We start from the raw sequence: 16,768 nt of genomic DNA on the forward strand, positions 1-16,768 counted from the left end.
AAGCCAAGATGCACATCAGACAATGCTTCTCATCAAGACAATTCTTACCGGGTGTGTGTTTTATAATTGGCAGGGCAGCTTTAAACCACTCATCACTAATTGGGCAAACACCTGACTTAAATGATTTGGTAAAAAATGGTTTAGATAGCTCTTTAAGTGTCCATAGGAACTTATTTTTCCCTGTTCTGTCATTGTTTGCATGCTATCCTCATTAAAATATGAAAACCTATAAATGTTTGGGTGGTTTTAGTTAAAGCAGACACTGTTTTTACATCTGTGTGATTTTGTCAAAGATCAGATCACATTTGATGGTGATTTTATGCAGAAATGTGAGAAATACTTTTTCACACCACTGTACATACATAGACATCTGAGTCAATATTGAAAAGATGAACCAGAGAATTCATTGACTGCTCAGTTTTATTTAAAACTAAAGAATGCAAAAAAAAAAAAAAAAAAAAAACAAGCAATAAAATTGACTGTACTGTAAACAGAAGCTTAACAAGCTCAAAACTCCAAAATTTAGCTTAATGGCGGATTGCAGTCATTTATTGGCACATACTGCCACCTACTGTACAAGAGTGTGCAGCACCCATCTGAAGGCACGCTGTTACACTGTTGGTGTAACACCGTTCGTATATCTTGTTCACCTGCCTAATCTTGCCTGTACTCGTGTTGCTGCCTCTAGTGTTCAATTACGGTCTAGTTGCACGAGGCTTATCGTAAGTATTGTGAACGCAGGGTTCTCAACTTTCATGCATTAAGCGTGTCTCTAACACCTTACATTTCTAACGCTCAAAAACTCCACTGGTCATTAGAAACAAATAAAATTAAATCGCTAGATCTTAAAATCGTTCTTTTTACATTTGTCCAGCTAGTGAAGCACCCCTCAGGTTAAAATTGATTCCTTGATGATTGCTATTGATTCTCCTTGACAATCCTCAGACTTTTTTCCCCGCAAAATGAATTAAATTGACAATACAATTGGATGTATTATGGACATTTGATGAACACAGATTTAATCAGATTTTCATTTTATGTTGTGCCAGATAGAATAGGAGTGCCATTTTATGCATTTAGTCAGCGGAAAGCTATTCACCAGCACTCAGAAAAGGGTGAACAATGCATTAATGCACGTTTTAGGTGCCATAATGGCTTTTTAATGCTGTGCAGATGCTTTCAATGGGCGGACAGAAGTGTCCTCGGCTGATACGCTAGGTCGGCAATCTTAGTATTTTTCATTGTGCCACACCGGTGCTTTACCTCACACGGCCTGGTGACATTCTGCTGAATATTGTCTGCGTGCTGTGTGTATGTAATCGAAAGGCGCAATTCATCGCGGGTTCTCATTGAGGGAGCCCATCACTCTTTAAGCAAACAATATGGCAGTCAGCTTCTCATTAGAGGGTTTAGCATGCCGTATTGTTAAAGCTGGGCAGGTTCATGAAAAAAAATTGGATGAGTTTCCATTATTGCTCTCTATTGTCCATGTAGCAGGTGACAAATGACGAATGTGGCAAAGACTGAAGCATGTGATGCCTTATTGTTGTTATTTTCAATCATAACTTTTGGCACTATTACTTATTTTGAATGTGTTTGATCCGACACATCAGGCCTTGATTGTTAGGTTAAACTTTCATGGTAGGAGAAGAAAAAAAAAAGAAAAGGAAAATGTTTTGGATAATTTCTCTACAGTTGAGCATCAAAGCAAGGTTGACATTAGAAAACAAACATGAATCGAGACGAGAAACCAAAAGAGGCGTCCACAAAACAGGCCCCAATGTGACGGCCATGACTTTGCAAAGGTTAACGACGTGCTCTGCCGATTTAAAATGAGACACATCAATTTGAGGCAAAAGCGTTGCAGTGTCAAATAGAAATTATAGATTTTGTCCGGGAGGTCTAAAGTTATCTTGAGTTGTGAAGAAAACGAGGCCACTAATCAAGGTGATTCTTTCTTATTTTTTTCCAGTTTACTTGCTCACTTTTCTTAGTTAAGACTGGGGCTGCAACTAACGATTAGGGTTGGGCATCGACATAGGCGAAGTTTAACTTCTGGGGTGGGGGGGCACAACATGTTGATGACCCTGAAACGCAGTGTCAGCAATAAAATTAAGTTACAAGAATATTTATAATAATAGTTGACAATAATCGTTTTTTTGTTTCCCATCATTCTTGAGGGGAATCCTGAATCAGGCTGCTTAGGCAATACTTTTTGCAAAGGTTGCCATCCATTGAATATGGTACACCCGTCGGTGTCGTGCCAATATAGTTACCCCACTCAAAAATTGTATCCCCTGGGCAGAGCCATAGGAGGTAGATTTGTGTCTTTATTATTCAATCCCAAAAAAAGTTGCTTAAATAAAAAAAATGTGTTTGAATGCAAAAATAAATTTGAAACTAAAAAAAAATGCATGTGAAACCTATTTTTCTTTGATTTTTTTTTCTTCTGTTTTTTTCTTCTTCTGTCGTTTTTTTTTTTTTTTTTTAATTGATATAATGTCGATTTGCGTTTGGGCCACATTTTGGCTAGGACATTTTTGTCTTTATTATTCAATCAAAAAATAAGTTGCTTAAAAAATATATATTTTCAAAAAGAAAAATCACTTCAATCAAAAAAAAAAGAAAAATTTCAATCATGGAAAAAGTTTTTGAATGCGAAAACATATTTGAGATTGAAAAATTTGCATTTGAACACTTAATTTTTCACTGAAAAATTTCACTTTGATTGAAGCAATCCTTTTCTTGTTTGGGCCATGTTATGAGTAGGACATTTGTGTCTAAATCATTTAATCCCAATAAAAGTTGCTTCAATCAAAAAAAAAATATTTTCAATCAAAGAATAAAATCATTTGAAAAATAAAATTGAACCTCCCCTAATTTTTTTTTTTTTTTTTTTTTGAAAATTATATGCAAAGCAAATGACGGTCTTAGTTGCTAGTCACATGATCTGTTCGAAAAATAATTTTGACCCATTATAAAAATATATTCTTTTGTTCATTTCATTCATCTTTTTTGCAGTTTTATTGCTTTTGACTTTCCTATATATATATATATAAGAAAGTCAACTACATGCAATGTCACTTTTTGGCCACCGGGGGGGGGGGGGGGGGGCTGGGCTGGCCCACCCCTAAAATCTGCTTGTGGCCATCGATCCGGCACTCACACCCCGATGCCCCCTGAACTGTTCGTATTTTTCAATTTCGATTCCATGTTTTAGTGCCCTGACAGCCGACTGGAAAAAAAAATAGCTGCCGAATACCACGAAGAAGAAGCCACATGAAGCATGTGTTTGTGCATTGCAACTTGATTTCAACCATGGACACGGTGCGGCGGCGCTCAAAAGTTCAAGTTCACAAAGAAAATGACCAGTCAGCTCAGTGCAATATTTGCAACGCAGCTATATCATGCAAAGGTGGCTGTACGACCAATATGATTAAACACCTCCGACTTCATGGAATACAAGTGCGGAGTAGCTGAGTGCCGTGTATTTCACATGCTTCGCCGGTCCTCTAACCAGTCAGATGTCAGAACCAAGCAAGTAAAAGAATAAATTGCGTCTCTCTTCTGCTGCCCCTGCGACCAGATCTCGGATTAAGTGTTAGATGATGGATGGATGGATGGAATAGTATGAGAATAACTTGTATTATTATATTGGGCTAATGTAGCTATATAGGCAGCTACGTACGTTACGTGGCGCGTTGCCGCCTCTGTTAAAATCAACAGTATTAAAAGCATCTTTCGTTTTAGAATCGGTTTTACAAATAAGCAAATCCTTATTAGTGCCTTCGTAGCGGCTCACGGCTACCTTACCCCTTCCTAATATTTGTGACTTTTTCTCGCTTTCTCATATTTATGCGTTCAAGCTTCATCTACACCCAGTGAACCTGTGTTCTGCACAGCAGGAGACACTATCTGTCGAGAACGCTCACGCTTACTGCCTGAGAAGGCAGATATGATAATTTTCCTCAACAAAAACTGTTTCTGATCTTATACTGTACCTGTTGCTAATCTGGACTGGGTTTTACAAGTTGTATTTTTGTTTGTTGGTTTTATATTCTGTACCAGGTTAGCCCATGAGTGGGAGCTCAATAACATGTAATAATACCTGCAGCACAAGAAAGCCTGCAAACAGTTTGCTGAAGACATGTCAACAAAGCACATGGATTACTGGAACCTTGTCCTATGGTCTGATGAGACAGGCGGGCTTTCTTGTGTACCATCTTCAGAAGAAGCTTCCTCCTGGGGTGAAGCCATGCACACCAATTTGATGTAGAGTGCGGCGTATGGTCTGAGCACTAACAGGCTGATCCCCCCCTCACCTCTTCCATCTCTGTTGCAAGGCTGACAGCACTCCTGTAACGAGGCACATGGCATTTTGGAGGGAAAATGACAAGCAGTACTCAATTTGGACATTTAGGGATGTACGTAGTCTCTACGGGGTGTACTCACTTTTATTGCCAGGGTTTTAAATGTTAATGGCTATGTTTTGAGTTATTTTGAGGGGAAAATGAATCAACTCTATTATATAAGCTGCACACAGACTACTTTTCATTGTGTCAATGTGTCATTTTGTCAGTGTTGTCCCATGAAAAGATATACATAAATATCTGCAGAAATGCGAGGGGTGTACTTACTTTTGTGATACACTGTATGTAGCGCGTAATAGGAATAAACTGCGTTCCGTATTGAACCAATACGGAACGCAGTTTATTCCGTATTTCACAATTGTCCCATGGGGCGACCCCGCGCGGCCCACGGCTCCGGTGGCGGGCAGCGGTGCGTCCAGCCCCATGCACGTCTGTCACACACAAACACACACCTCCTGCGCTCATGAGTGACCACTGAGCCAACAATAATGAACAAAAAGGTCAGGAGATATTAAAGGCAGCAAGACAGTTATCTGCCTGCCCGCTGCTGTCTGCCCTGCACTGCGCTCCACTTCCGGGTTCGTTGCCTAGTTACCTCGCTCGCTCTGTTCAGCGCACCACCCCGCGCGTTTTCAAAACAAAAATGTCCTCTTCAACAGCAGAAGCTCAGGACACCCCACCTCATCCTCAAAAAGGGAAACTTCTCCAAAAAAATAGAGTGGAGTGGGAAGAGGGGAACCCGTGGTGCAAAAGAGTCACTGATGATGATTATAAAGCGAATTGCAAGGCAGGCAGGAAAGTTTTTGCAGCGTCTCACGGAGGGTAAGAGCATGCTGCAGGGGACCTCCACAAACGGAATACAAGATCCCAGAAGAGCCTTTGTCACAATTCTTTGTACCTGAAACATCCCCTGAGCTTGATTTGGGATGTTATTATGCTCTTGTATAAGGATAACATATAGGCTATATTTATATTTACCTTCAATCTTGCAACTGGCTATTTCAGTTGCTACTATGGTTGATTATTTTCAGGAATGTTGATTTTTTTTTTTTTTAAGCATGCATTTGTTATCAATCAATATGGAATGATTTTATGTACCCATAAAGAACATCTTATTTTGTTACGCTGACTAATGCTCCTCATTTGGAATTATTCCTAATAGATTAACAGCAAATAAACACTGAATAAATAGTCCTACTGCAGATATATACTATCTATTGGTTGATTGATAGTGAATTTGACATCATCCCACTCCTACCCTCTAAATTACTGCAGCTAAGGTGACACAGGTATACCACACATTAAAACGTAGCCAGCCAGAGCTACAATAGTGCTGACTGTGGACACAGGCTCAATCAGAAGATTTTTATGTGATTGCAAAATGGTGAAGAAAATGACTTTGGGGAGAACAAAGCAAGAGGCACTGTTGAAACAAGTCCTGGGTCCAAAGGCAGTGGGTGATGTGCTCAAGATCTTAACGTCACCCATCCCATTCTCCATACAGACGGATGCCTCGAATAAATTGAGCAGGAAGATGCTTCCCCTTGCTGTCTAGTACTTCAGTCCAGAGTCTGGGCTCACCAACAAAATGCTGGACTTCATAGAGAATGCAGACGAGTCAGCTGCTGGAATTGCAGCTCTCCTGGAACATTCCCTGAAGAAATTTGGCTTGTCACTGGATCATGTGACCGGATTCAGTGCCGACAACACAAATGTTAATCACGATATTCACGACTTAGTTTTCACTAACCTGCAGAAAAAAAAAATCTGCTTCAAGGAAACAACCATCCCAACATAGTGCACAGTACAGTTTTCTCATCTAAAAATAGATACATTTCTATGCATTTTAGGAGTTTTGGGGATGCCCCTTTTTTTCACCCGTAAGGCTTTGGGCGCGAGAGGGGCGTCCCTTATTTCTATTTCTGAAAGGTAACCCTAGCAACGCGTTACTACCCACCTCTGTTTATCACCTTTTTTAGTTGGCAGATTAGCAAAAGATAGCAAAAAACTTTCCCATTCCTCCCATTTCAAAAAGCCTTGTTCTTGTTTTCCACAGGACAAACGTGTGCTTGTTGTGATTCAAATCAGTCAAATGCTAGACCGACAAAAGAAGTCCAACGAGCATCTGGAAATGATCCTCAAGGGGCTCAACAACTATCTGGAGAAGAAGCGTCTCTACTTTCCTCGCTTTTTCTTCCTGTCCAACGAGGAGCTGCTTGAAATCCTCTCCGAGACCAAAGACCCGACAAGGTAACATCATGTATACAATTGCGCCATAAAATGATCAACAAACTCACAAAATGTCGAAGTCAAAATTCTCAGTTAATAGCGTGTATTTTTCCCCTTAGCCAAACTCACGCATTCCTGATAAAATCCAATTTTTACATTAAAATATATATAAAATAAATGCAAGTTTATCTCAAGCCAACGTCCAAATGTCCCTAATTGCTACTCATTTGTCAAGGAATTTAAACCATTTAAATTTATGTTTCTTCATGACCAGAGGTCGATAGAGTAGCCAAAAATTTTACTCAAGTAAGTGGCATTACTTCACAGTGATATTACTCAAGGAAGAGTTAAAGTAGTCATCCAAAAAATATACTCAAGTACAAGTAAAAAAGTATTTGGTGAAAAGAATCCTGAAGTAATGAGTAACATTGTGAGGAACATTTCTCAGCACAGAGGTATGAACCCTATTTATTATACTGTACTATAACCTATGACATAACCGCATTAAGCCAAAGAAATACCAAAAAAAAAAAAAAAAAATCATTGAATTCCAGCAAGAGAAAAAACGAGTGCCCCCTAGTGAATAATACCTGAATAGGGAATACGGTGGTCCCTAGCTACTTAGTGCTTCAAACTTCGTTGCTTAGTTAATGATGATTGAAAGTTTGATCTTGCCAGAGACGCTTGGAAGCCAAAACTTCAAAGTGCCGCATGCGTCAGTCATAGTTTAACTTGTTAAACAGTTGCTGTGGCAGTTTTTTGTGAGTAAGTGAGCAGCTTGAGCGGATTTGAGTGAACTCACTCAATGACGTATTTAATAAAGATCAGCATTTTCTACTTTATTCTTGTTTAAAAATAATTTGGTGCGACAGTAACATGTTTAATAATTATTACATTTAAAGTGCCTAACAATCATTTATTAAAATATATATACCATATTGGCCCGGATATAAGACGGCCGTGATTATAAGACGACCCCCTCTTTTTCAAGACCCAACTTTGAAAAAAGACTTTTTGAACACCAAATTCATTTTTATACAGAAAATAATTACAGTACATCTGAAACAAATGATTATAACAATATATTTGAGCGAAAAAGCATGTTATTTTGCCTCATTCAAATCTTAATATCTGAACATTTAGATAAGTAAACTAAAGTGCAATCACATTCGTAAATGAATGGCTTCTGGTTTTTGAAATGTAAATAAATCAATCTATTGTGATAAAACAACAAAATTGCTATAACTGCATTAACCATCAAAGTGAAGTCTAACTGTAACTGTAGTCTTGAAACAAATCTGAATAAGGAAAAACATTGCAATAAGATAATGCAAACTGGTTAAACTTGAGAGCAGCTGAGATCTGTCAAGACAGAACATCGCTTCAATGATATCTGGCGCTATCTAGCGTCGTGAATGGGTATAACGTCTAGACCGCGAAAAAAGATGACCCCCACTTTTTCAGTCTTATTTCAATGCAAAAAACACAGTCTTATATTCGGGCCAGTACGGTGTGTATGTATGTATGTGTGTATACATATATATATATATATATATATATATATATATATATGTATATATATATATATACACATAATTTTGTTTAAAATTTATCTTTCCAAAGCTAAATCTGAATAAATACATTGAACACACACGCACACAAAATAAACCTCTTTAAAAAAATTATTTTGGGGGGGGGGGTGGTGGCCTACTTTGTGGTTTTTCACTTATCGCAGCAAGTTCCATTACCGCGAAAAACGAGGGATCACTGTAATTCCCTCTAGGGATCAATGTTATTAAAAAAGGCGTTAGAGTATAACGATGTTACTAACGGGGTTCTTTTTTTTCAGTACTGAGTAATAATTACTTCTCTCATCTTTGCAGCGCCGTTACCGTTACTGAGGATGTAAGGCGTGCATTACTATGCGTTACTACATTGGTTGAATGACCCGAGAAATGTTTGAGAGACACGGAGGGAGGAGGAAAGGGAGTTGTGACGCTTTTGCAAACGCGATGCTAGGTGGCTCCAATAATACCTGACTGCAGCGACAGCCTACAAACTACGCCAGTGCTTCTCAATTATTTTCTGTTAGCCCCCCCCCCCCCCCCCAAGGAAGACGTAAATGTTTCGCGCCCCCCCAAACTCTGCAGCCACTGTAAATAGTATCATTTGTCTATAATATTACTATTATAAGTACACCTCTGCCTCACATTGTATCCTTTTTTTGTGTTAGAGAAAATAACTGAGATCAACTTATAATGTATAACTTTATTAACATTGTTTTGTTTGTAACAGAAAAGACTTAACGCGCATCCATTTGCCTGAATTAAAAAAAAAAAAAAAAAATGTCACATCCAAACTGTAAAAATACACTCAAGATACATTTTTGACCATTTGATACTGAAAAATAAAATCAGTAAATAATAACAAATTCAAATTGATTAGAAACATTAACTCATGAGGACAATATGCCAAAAAATTTGACCAAAAAAACAAAACTGAATAGAAGAGAAAAAAAAAAGTGTCATTGGACAGAACGACAGTTTTTATTTTCTCTGCTTCCAGTATCACCTCCAGTTTGCAATGATGTGGTGTTATTTTGCACTGAGCATGCTAACGGTGCTCACTGGTTTACTGATATAACACTGACAAAGCGGGACGATTGTTGGACATATTCGGCACGTTTTCGCTAAAAACAACCAAGTGGCTTATCAATGAGATTGGGGTCTAATGTCTTTAAGTGGCGTCATAATTGATTTGGCTTCCGGCTGTCCGCTAAAATCATTTTTAGACACAGTAAACAGTGGTCTCTCCTCGTCTACCACTGTATTAAATGTCAAAGCCAAAAGGCAAACGGCCCGAAAAAAGCACATTCTCAGCGGCCGAGGTAGAACCGTAGGTGAGGGCGGTCGTCGTGACGATCCCAAGCCGAAAATGGCACATCTCGGGCGGACACGTGAGAACCGGAGAAGACAGTGGGTCGCTGCGTGAGTCTGGCCGGAAAACGACTTTCGAAAACGGCGCACAGCTCTCCAGCTCTTCATGAGTCTCTTCCGTGTGCTCTTGCTCACTTCAAAAATACTGCGCGCTCTTTGAAAATGAGAGCGCCACTGCCACACACTGAGTGGATGCGCAAGTACACTTTATTCTAGTACGGCAATAAAAAGAAAAATAAGCATGTTCCCTGAGGTCACACGTGCCACCCCTGGCATCGCTCTGTGCCCCCCTGGGGGGGCGCGCCCCACTATTTGAGAAGTACTGAACTACGCCCACATGATGCTACGATAGATATAACATGTATATAGAACTATATGTGAAATGACAGACTCGGCGGCGTTAGCACATGTACAGAGAACTAGATGTGAAATGATAGACTTGCCGACGATAGTAAACAGCCGCCATCTTAAAGCAGTAGACTTCTCAGGAAGGCTCTGTTGTAACGAACCTTCCTAGCGAACCTAAGTAACTTTTTATCTAAAATACTCTTAAATCGGCAAAATCTTGACTTGAATCTATCTTTAAATGATGAAACAGTTTTAAAACTTTCCCATGTTTAAAGTAGACAGAAGGGAACTCATGCCATAAACGGGAGCAATTTTAACAACTTTAACAGTTGATTCACAACATTAAATGACTTCCTAACATAGCAAAGATTACAATCTAGTTATCGCAATGTCTGCAATACCCCTGTGTCTTGTTAAGTTTAGGGTAAAGAATTGGGCTAGGACCTGTTGTCCCAAAAACCCTTTGAACTTCACATAGTGTGACCTATGTTTTTTTTAAATTGAAAAAAAAAAAAAAACTTTAATTCAATCAGTTAATATAAACATATTTAAAGTGAAAGACGTTATAAAATGGATCATGTAATAACGTGTAAAACATGGAAAGTAAAACCAGTTACTTTGCCGAGTAAGTAATTACTCTTACATTGAGGTAACTGAGATATTAACTAAATTATTTACTGTAAAAGTAATTGGTACTGTAATTAATTGCTTTTTTAAAGTAAGATTAACAACACTGCTAGGGATGTCCCGATTGCATAGTTTTGCACCTGAGTCCGAGTCACCTGATTTTGCGAATCTGCTGATAACAAATCCCAATCCGATACACAAGTTCCAAACATGTTACTCTCCCACCGTGCCGCCTTCATGATGTGAATAATTTTCAAACAAGAATAATGTAGAAAAATGCTTATCTTTATTAAATGATTCATTGAGTGAGTCCACTCAAATCCACTCACACTGCTGAGAACAGCCTCTCACTTACGCAGTGAGTTTCCACAGCAACCTATGTGAGGTTGGCACCCATCAGACGCAAATTTATAGAAGAATTATGGCATTCGTTTGTGCTGTAAAACATTCGCCTGGAATGCTATCGTTTTTGAAATATTTAGATTTTAATTTCAAGTGATGACATCACGCACACACCATTTATTGCAAAATGGACCCGAAATGGTGCCATTGGTTTATGCTACATTTGTGCTGTAAAAAGTTTCGTTTGTGCTATCGTTTTATATAAATATTGAGATATCAATTTTGAGTGATGACATCTATCGCAGCACCTATGTCGCGGCTGACGAAGCGTACTAACTCTCTCAATAACAGAGGGGTGTCCCAACAACTAGCACAAACGAATGTCACCCCATCGGGTCCATTTTGCAGTAAATGGGGGTCTGCGAGTCACGTCATCACTCGAAATTAATATCTCAATATCTCTAATATCTCTATTTTTGTTGCCCAAGTTATTTTTAGAAATTGGGTAAATCGTGGCAAATTTAACAAACAAGAAAAATCCAGTTGCCTGACTCAACTTTTGCTGATTAGCACGACCTGGATGATAATCTACACAGAAAAAAAACCCAAAACTTTTTGCTGGCAATTATCCTACCAACTGCTATCATCTAATCAGTTTTCATTTTATTAGCACTACTTTTGCTCAGTTATCCAAGTCAACAATGAGCATTCTAAAGTCTGTTACACCTTTCTTGTATTCATTTTTAGGGTGCAACCTTTCTTGAAAAAGTGCTTCGAGGGCATTGCTCGTGTTACGTTCACTGAAGACCTCGACATTACACACATGAAGAGCAGCGAGGGCGAAGAAGTCCAGCTCGTTGACATCATATGCACACCTAACGCCCGTGGCCAGGTTGAAAAATGGCTCCTGGAACTGGAGACCGACATGATTGCCTCTTTGCACAAGGTGTCATTTTTTAATGCCCATGAAGCTGAATATATTTGTTTAATCCAAATAAATGACATCCACATCCATTTTGGGGGTTCATCACAGGTAGTCGGAGAAGCTATCGTCGCGTACCCAAAAGCCTTGAGGATAGACTGGGTGCGCGCATGGCCCGGTCAGGCGGTACTGTGTGTCTCACAGGTCTACTGGACAAAGGATATCCATGACGCCATCAAATCAGGACAAAAGGTGAACATGTGGATAAGATTATACCTCAAAAATGGGGAAAAAATTGGAAAGAATATCCAAAAGTGTGTAGTAGCGGGTTATATTGACACTTACTTTTACTTGAGTAACTTTTTCAGAAAAGGTATTACCACGCTATAATTTTTTACTTTTACATTTATTTTCTTTAAACAAACCAAACAACAAAATCAAATAAGGAGGGGGCAGACTGTAAAGAATGTTTTCTTTATCAAACATTGGTTTATAAATACAGTAAGGAAAATAAGTATTTCAAAACTCTGCGATTTTGCAGGTTCTCCCACTTACAAATGATAGGCGGGTTTGAAATTTTCATTGTAGGTGCTGGTCCATTGTGAGAGACAATCTAAAGAAAAGAAAGTCCAGAAATCACAGTGTATGATTTTTTAACAATTTATTTTGTATTATACTGCTGCAAAAAAGTATTTGAACACCTGTTTATTTGCTAGAATTGTGAGCCTCAAAGACCTGTTAGTCGCCCTAAAAAGTACAACAAATAAGTGGAATGGAAGTAGACTTTTGAGTCTGACTTTTTGACCTGAGGTGGTTAGCTGCATATAAACACCTGTCCACCCCATATAATCAGGAAGACTCCAATTACTAACATGGTCAAGACCAAAAAGCTGTCCAAAGACACCAGAAACAGAATTCTAAACCTCTACAAGGCTGGAAAGGATTACGGGGCAATTGCCAAGCAGCTTGGTGATGTAAAATCCACCGTTGGAGCAATTTTTAGAAAATGATCCTAAGAGCGGTGAGGAATCAGCCAATAACTACCAAGGAGGAGCTGGTCAATGACCTGAAAGGAGCTAGGACCACCATTTCCAGGGTTACTGTTGGTAATACACTAAGTCGTCATGGTTTAAAATCATGCATGGAACGGAAGGTTCCCCTGCTTAAACCAGCACATGCCCTGGCCCGTTTTAAGTTTGCCAATGACCATTTGGATGATCCAGAGGAGTCATGGGAGAAATATGAGCCATATGAGATAAAATACAATTTTTCGTCTTAATTCCACTCATAGTGTTTGGAGGAAGAAGAATGTTAAGTACCATCCCAAGAACACCATCCCTACTGTGAAGCATGTGGTGTTAGCATCATGTAGATAAATGCGCCATATTAGTACTCTCCATTTACCATTCCCTCAGTTTGAGCATTGAAAATGGGTCGTGACCAGGGCTGGACTGGGACAAAAAATCGGCCCGGGCATTTTGAGCCGAGACCGGCCCACCAGGTATTGATGGAAAGACAATTAAGCCTATGAATGAAAACAAACTTTCTTGTGACAATGCTTTCACACTGTCTTGTTGGTGTATACAGTATATACTTAAACTTAAACATACACCATCCTTCCAGTCCCAATATTCTATACAGTACTTAGCGGATATCAAAAGGCTGCATGGTCTAGTTCAGGGGTTTTCAACCCAGTCCTCAAGGCACACTGTGGGTCCTGGTTTTTGTTCCAGCCGATCCAGCAGAGACAGTTGAACCAATGAGGCTTCTGCTAAAACAAGCCACACCTGACTGCAATCAACTGATTGCACTTGTAAAACACCAGATTGGGGAAAAAGTGTTGTCATCTTGTTTGGTAAGAATGAAATCCTGCACCCACAGTGTGCCTTAGTGGAATAGGTTGGGAACCCCTGGTCTAGTTAACCTCCTGAACAATGTACAATGTATGATGGGATCCTGAAATTAGGACAGGGATTAATACGGAATAGAGGTGAGACATGATCATTGATGAATATATTAAAATGAATAAATGACAGATTTAGTGATTTTTTTCATAGACTATTTATTTACTGCATCAATAAAAGTGCAAATAAATATATCCACAGAATAGGCCCTCAAACACGGAGACCTTTAAAAAGTGAAAGGAGACAGAGGAACATAAGTGATAAAGAATAACACTTTATGGACTTGTATGATCACAGTACTGGTTTCTAGAAAAATCTGGGAAAATAGTTGCATCATATACTCCATATAGTACTTACTTAGGGCAAACTCCTGAACAAACAATGAACAAAGTATGATGGGATCCTGAAAAATAGGACACAGAGTTGAGATGAATATTAAAATGTGTAAATTACAGACTGTACCTATAAAAACACTCAGAGAGCACAGACCTGTTTGTATGTCTGTACCCTCATCTGTTACCTTACTGTGTCAAAAAAATGTGATAAGCCCCTATTTTTCTCATGTACTGGATCACAGTACCCAGAATATTGGCAGAATTCAAATCATAATGTGTCATTTCATAGCAACTACCATGGCCATGTCCTGTATTTTTTTTTTTTTACAAGCAATCTGGGCAATTTTCTTGGAGTTGCATACACATATGCTGAAAATCGCCCTATCCTGCAATGATAAAGAATCCTTAAAAAAAATCCTGGATCAAGACAGTGATCCGGATCACCTCTAAATCTAAATTGAATCATCTCTTCCTTGTCCCAGAGTGGACATTTCCTGAAAATTTCATTAAGATCCGTCCATAACTTTTTTAATTATACCGTACACAAACAAACCAACTTAGCAGAAGTAATTAAATGATATTTTCACAGACTAATGTACTTACCATATCAATAAACAGTAACCTTGAACCTCCACTGCAGCAACACTTTGCACAGCAACACCAAATGCTTCCTCAAACATGGGAACCTTCAAAGTGAAAGGAGACAGAGGTGAAAAAGAATGTCACCTGATGGACTTGCTCTGACGATCACAGTGCTGGTACTTTTACTCAGTTGAATCATGTATTCTATACAGTACTTACGTAGAGGAATCCAAACGTCTGCATGGTCAAGTGAACCTCCTGAACAAACATAGAACATGATGGGATCCTGAAAAAAGGACAGAGAGGAACAGAGATGAGATGAATATCAAAATGTGACCACGGCAGCCTTCCAAAAATGAGTGACAGCACCCTATAAGAGACAGTGAGAGGTTACGGCTGGAAGAAAACAGCTGTTTGTATATACAATATCTTATTCTTATATTCATCCCACCTAGTGTCTTATGCATATGAGAGATAATACTTAACTAAATTAATAAAATAAAGTTACTTAAGCGCTAACATAGTTACAACTAGAATAGCATCATAGAAACCGTCCAGCATTAGAGAAACCCCATCATGTTAGCTTGCATGCACAGCTAGCTAAATTGCTTAACGGCCTAATTATAACTACTGGCGGTGTTAAGAGTTAGCGAGCGCAATGAAAATAAACTACACCCACGCTTAATTCATATCTGAACCAGATAGACTGCAGTTCAACACTTCTTACCTGAAGTCCAGATTCCCCGCCACTCGGACCGCCGGCGGCCGCGGGTCTCTCCTCCTGCCTCCCCTTCCCCTCATCCACCTCACGGAGTTGTGACGTCACGTGGGTAGGGTCTATATCTGATACCTCTGATCAAGAGGGAGGGGTCATCGGCCCTCGTTTGTAAATGGTCCAGCCCATAACCAATCTTGACTGATGGGCCGATCTACCAGTTTTGTGTACCAATGTGATTAATGCCGTTAGGGGGAGAAAAAAAACAAAAAAACATTCAGGACCGGCCCAAAATCGCCATCGGCCCACCGGGCAAATGCCCGGGATGCCCGATGGCCAGTCCAGCGGTGGTCGTGACTGGGTCTTCCAACGTGACAATGGCCTGAGGCAGGCGGCCAGAATTACAAAGGAGTGGCTTCGTAAAAAGCATATCATGGTTCTGAAGGGACCTAGCCAGTCTCCGGACCCAAACCCAATGAAAAATCTTTGGAGGAAGCTCAAACTCTGTGTTTCTCAGTGACAGCCCAGAAACCGGATTGATCTAGAGAAGATCTGTGTGGAGCAGTGGTACAAAATCCAAGCATGGGGGTGGTGGTGGGTCCCCTCGTCCCTTCCTTCATGGGGGCGCTGATGGTCAGGGGGACCACCCTGGATCCTGGGGGAGATGGCGGTGCCCGCTTGCCCAAGCTGGGGGATAAGGGATGGGCCGCGCTGGTTCACCTCCCCCAATTGGGTGGAGAGGTGCTCTAGCCCTGTGGCGGCCCCCACGCAGCATTTCCACTTGTCTGCAGGACTATCACATCTCTGATGGATTCACTTGAGTAAATTTTTTGGATGACTACTTTTACGTAAAGTGCCTATGACAGCAAAAAGCATGTTTATTTCATATTTTCCGCGGTATTTTATGCTCCTGAATGAAATGGACCACTTGGATGTGTGTGGAAGCCATTGATATGCTTTAATTTTTTGAATCCCGCGCCATGAAAATGAGCGACTCCTGTTTTGACGAGGATTGCGAATGTGACGTCAGCGGGATAATCATCTTCAGTATACAGTATGCAGAACGACTGCGGATTCAGCTGGTTTTGCGGATTAATTCATTTATTTTTCGCATCACGCCAGCCAAATGTGCTGCAATGTTTTGCTGCTACAGCAGGGAGGTGCATTTGAGCCTTTTTGGGTTTCTAAAAGTTCCCGTTCACCCCGAGATTGGCCTAAACAATTGTGACACCTAGGGGACCATCGGATTTATGAGGAGGTGAGTAAACACGGTCTTTTGTGCTATGTCAAATACTGGGATCATGGCACACGTTTTAATAAGCAGGCATGAAAATCTCTCACCTTTCGGCGAAATTCGCCGTTTTGAAGTCAAAAAGGATGACCTACGTGAATCGTGTAGATCTGAGGAGAAAAATTTTAAGGGGGGGGGGGGGGGTCGTTTGTAGGCATGTGCCAGTT

The 16,768-nt window shown here is 39.9% G+C and overlaps 1 protein-coding gene and 1 long non-coding RNA gene across 4 annotated transcripts in view; one reads left to right on the forward strand and one right to left on the reverse strand.

Annotated features, from left to right (window-relative positions):
- The window catches only part of dnah7 (dynein, axonemal, heavy chain 7), a 213,468-nt gene that overhangs the window by 55,074 nt on the left and 141,626 nt on the right, over nt 1–16,768 (forward strand). For all 3 annotated transcript variants that reach the window (XM_057852777.1, XM_057852775.1, XM_057852778.1), the window contains 3 exons: nt 6,427–6,620; nt 11,600–11,798; nt 11,886–12,026. In XM_057852777.1, the coding sequence (XP_057708760.1) occupies nt 6,427–6,620; nt 11,600–11,798; nt 11,886–12,026 (534 nt within the window). The remainder of the gene's footprint in view (nt 1–6,426; nt 6,621–11,599; nt 11,799–11,885; nt 12,027–16,768) is intronic.
- LOC130927160 (uncharacterized) lies at nt 13,749–14,699 on the reverse strand. Its single transcript, XR_009066361.1, has 3 exons — nt 14,617–14,699; nt 14,036–14,081; nt 13,749–13,902 (listed from the first exon to the last, which is right to left on the reverse strand). It is a non-coding gene; the product is annotated as an uncharacterized LOC130927160 (long non-coding RNA).

The sequence above is a fragment of the Corythoichthys intestinalis genome, chromosome 12 (assembly GCF_030265065.1).
Source record: "Corythoichthys intestinalis isolate RoL2023-P3 chromosome 12, ASM3026506v1, whole genome shotgun sequence".
Lineage (NCBI taxonomy): Eukaryota > Metazoa > Chordata > Actinopteri > Syngnathiformes > Syngnathidae > Corythoichthys > Corythoichthys intestinalis.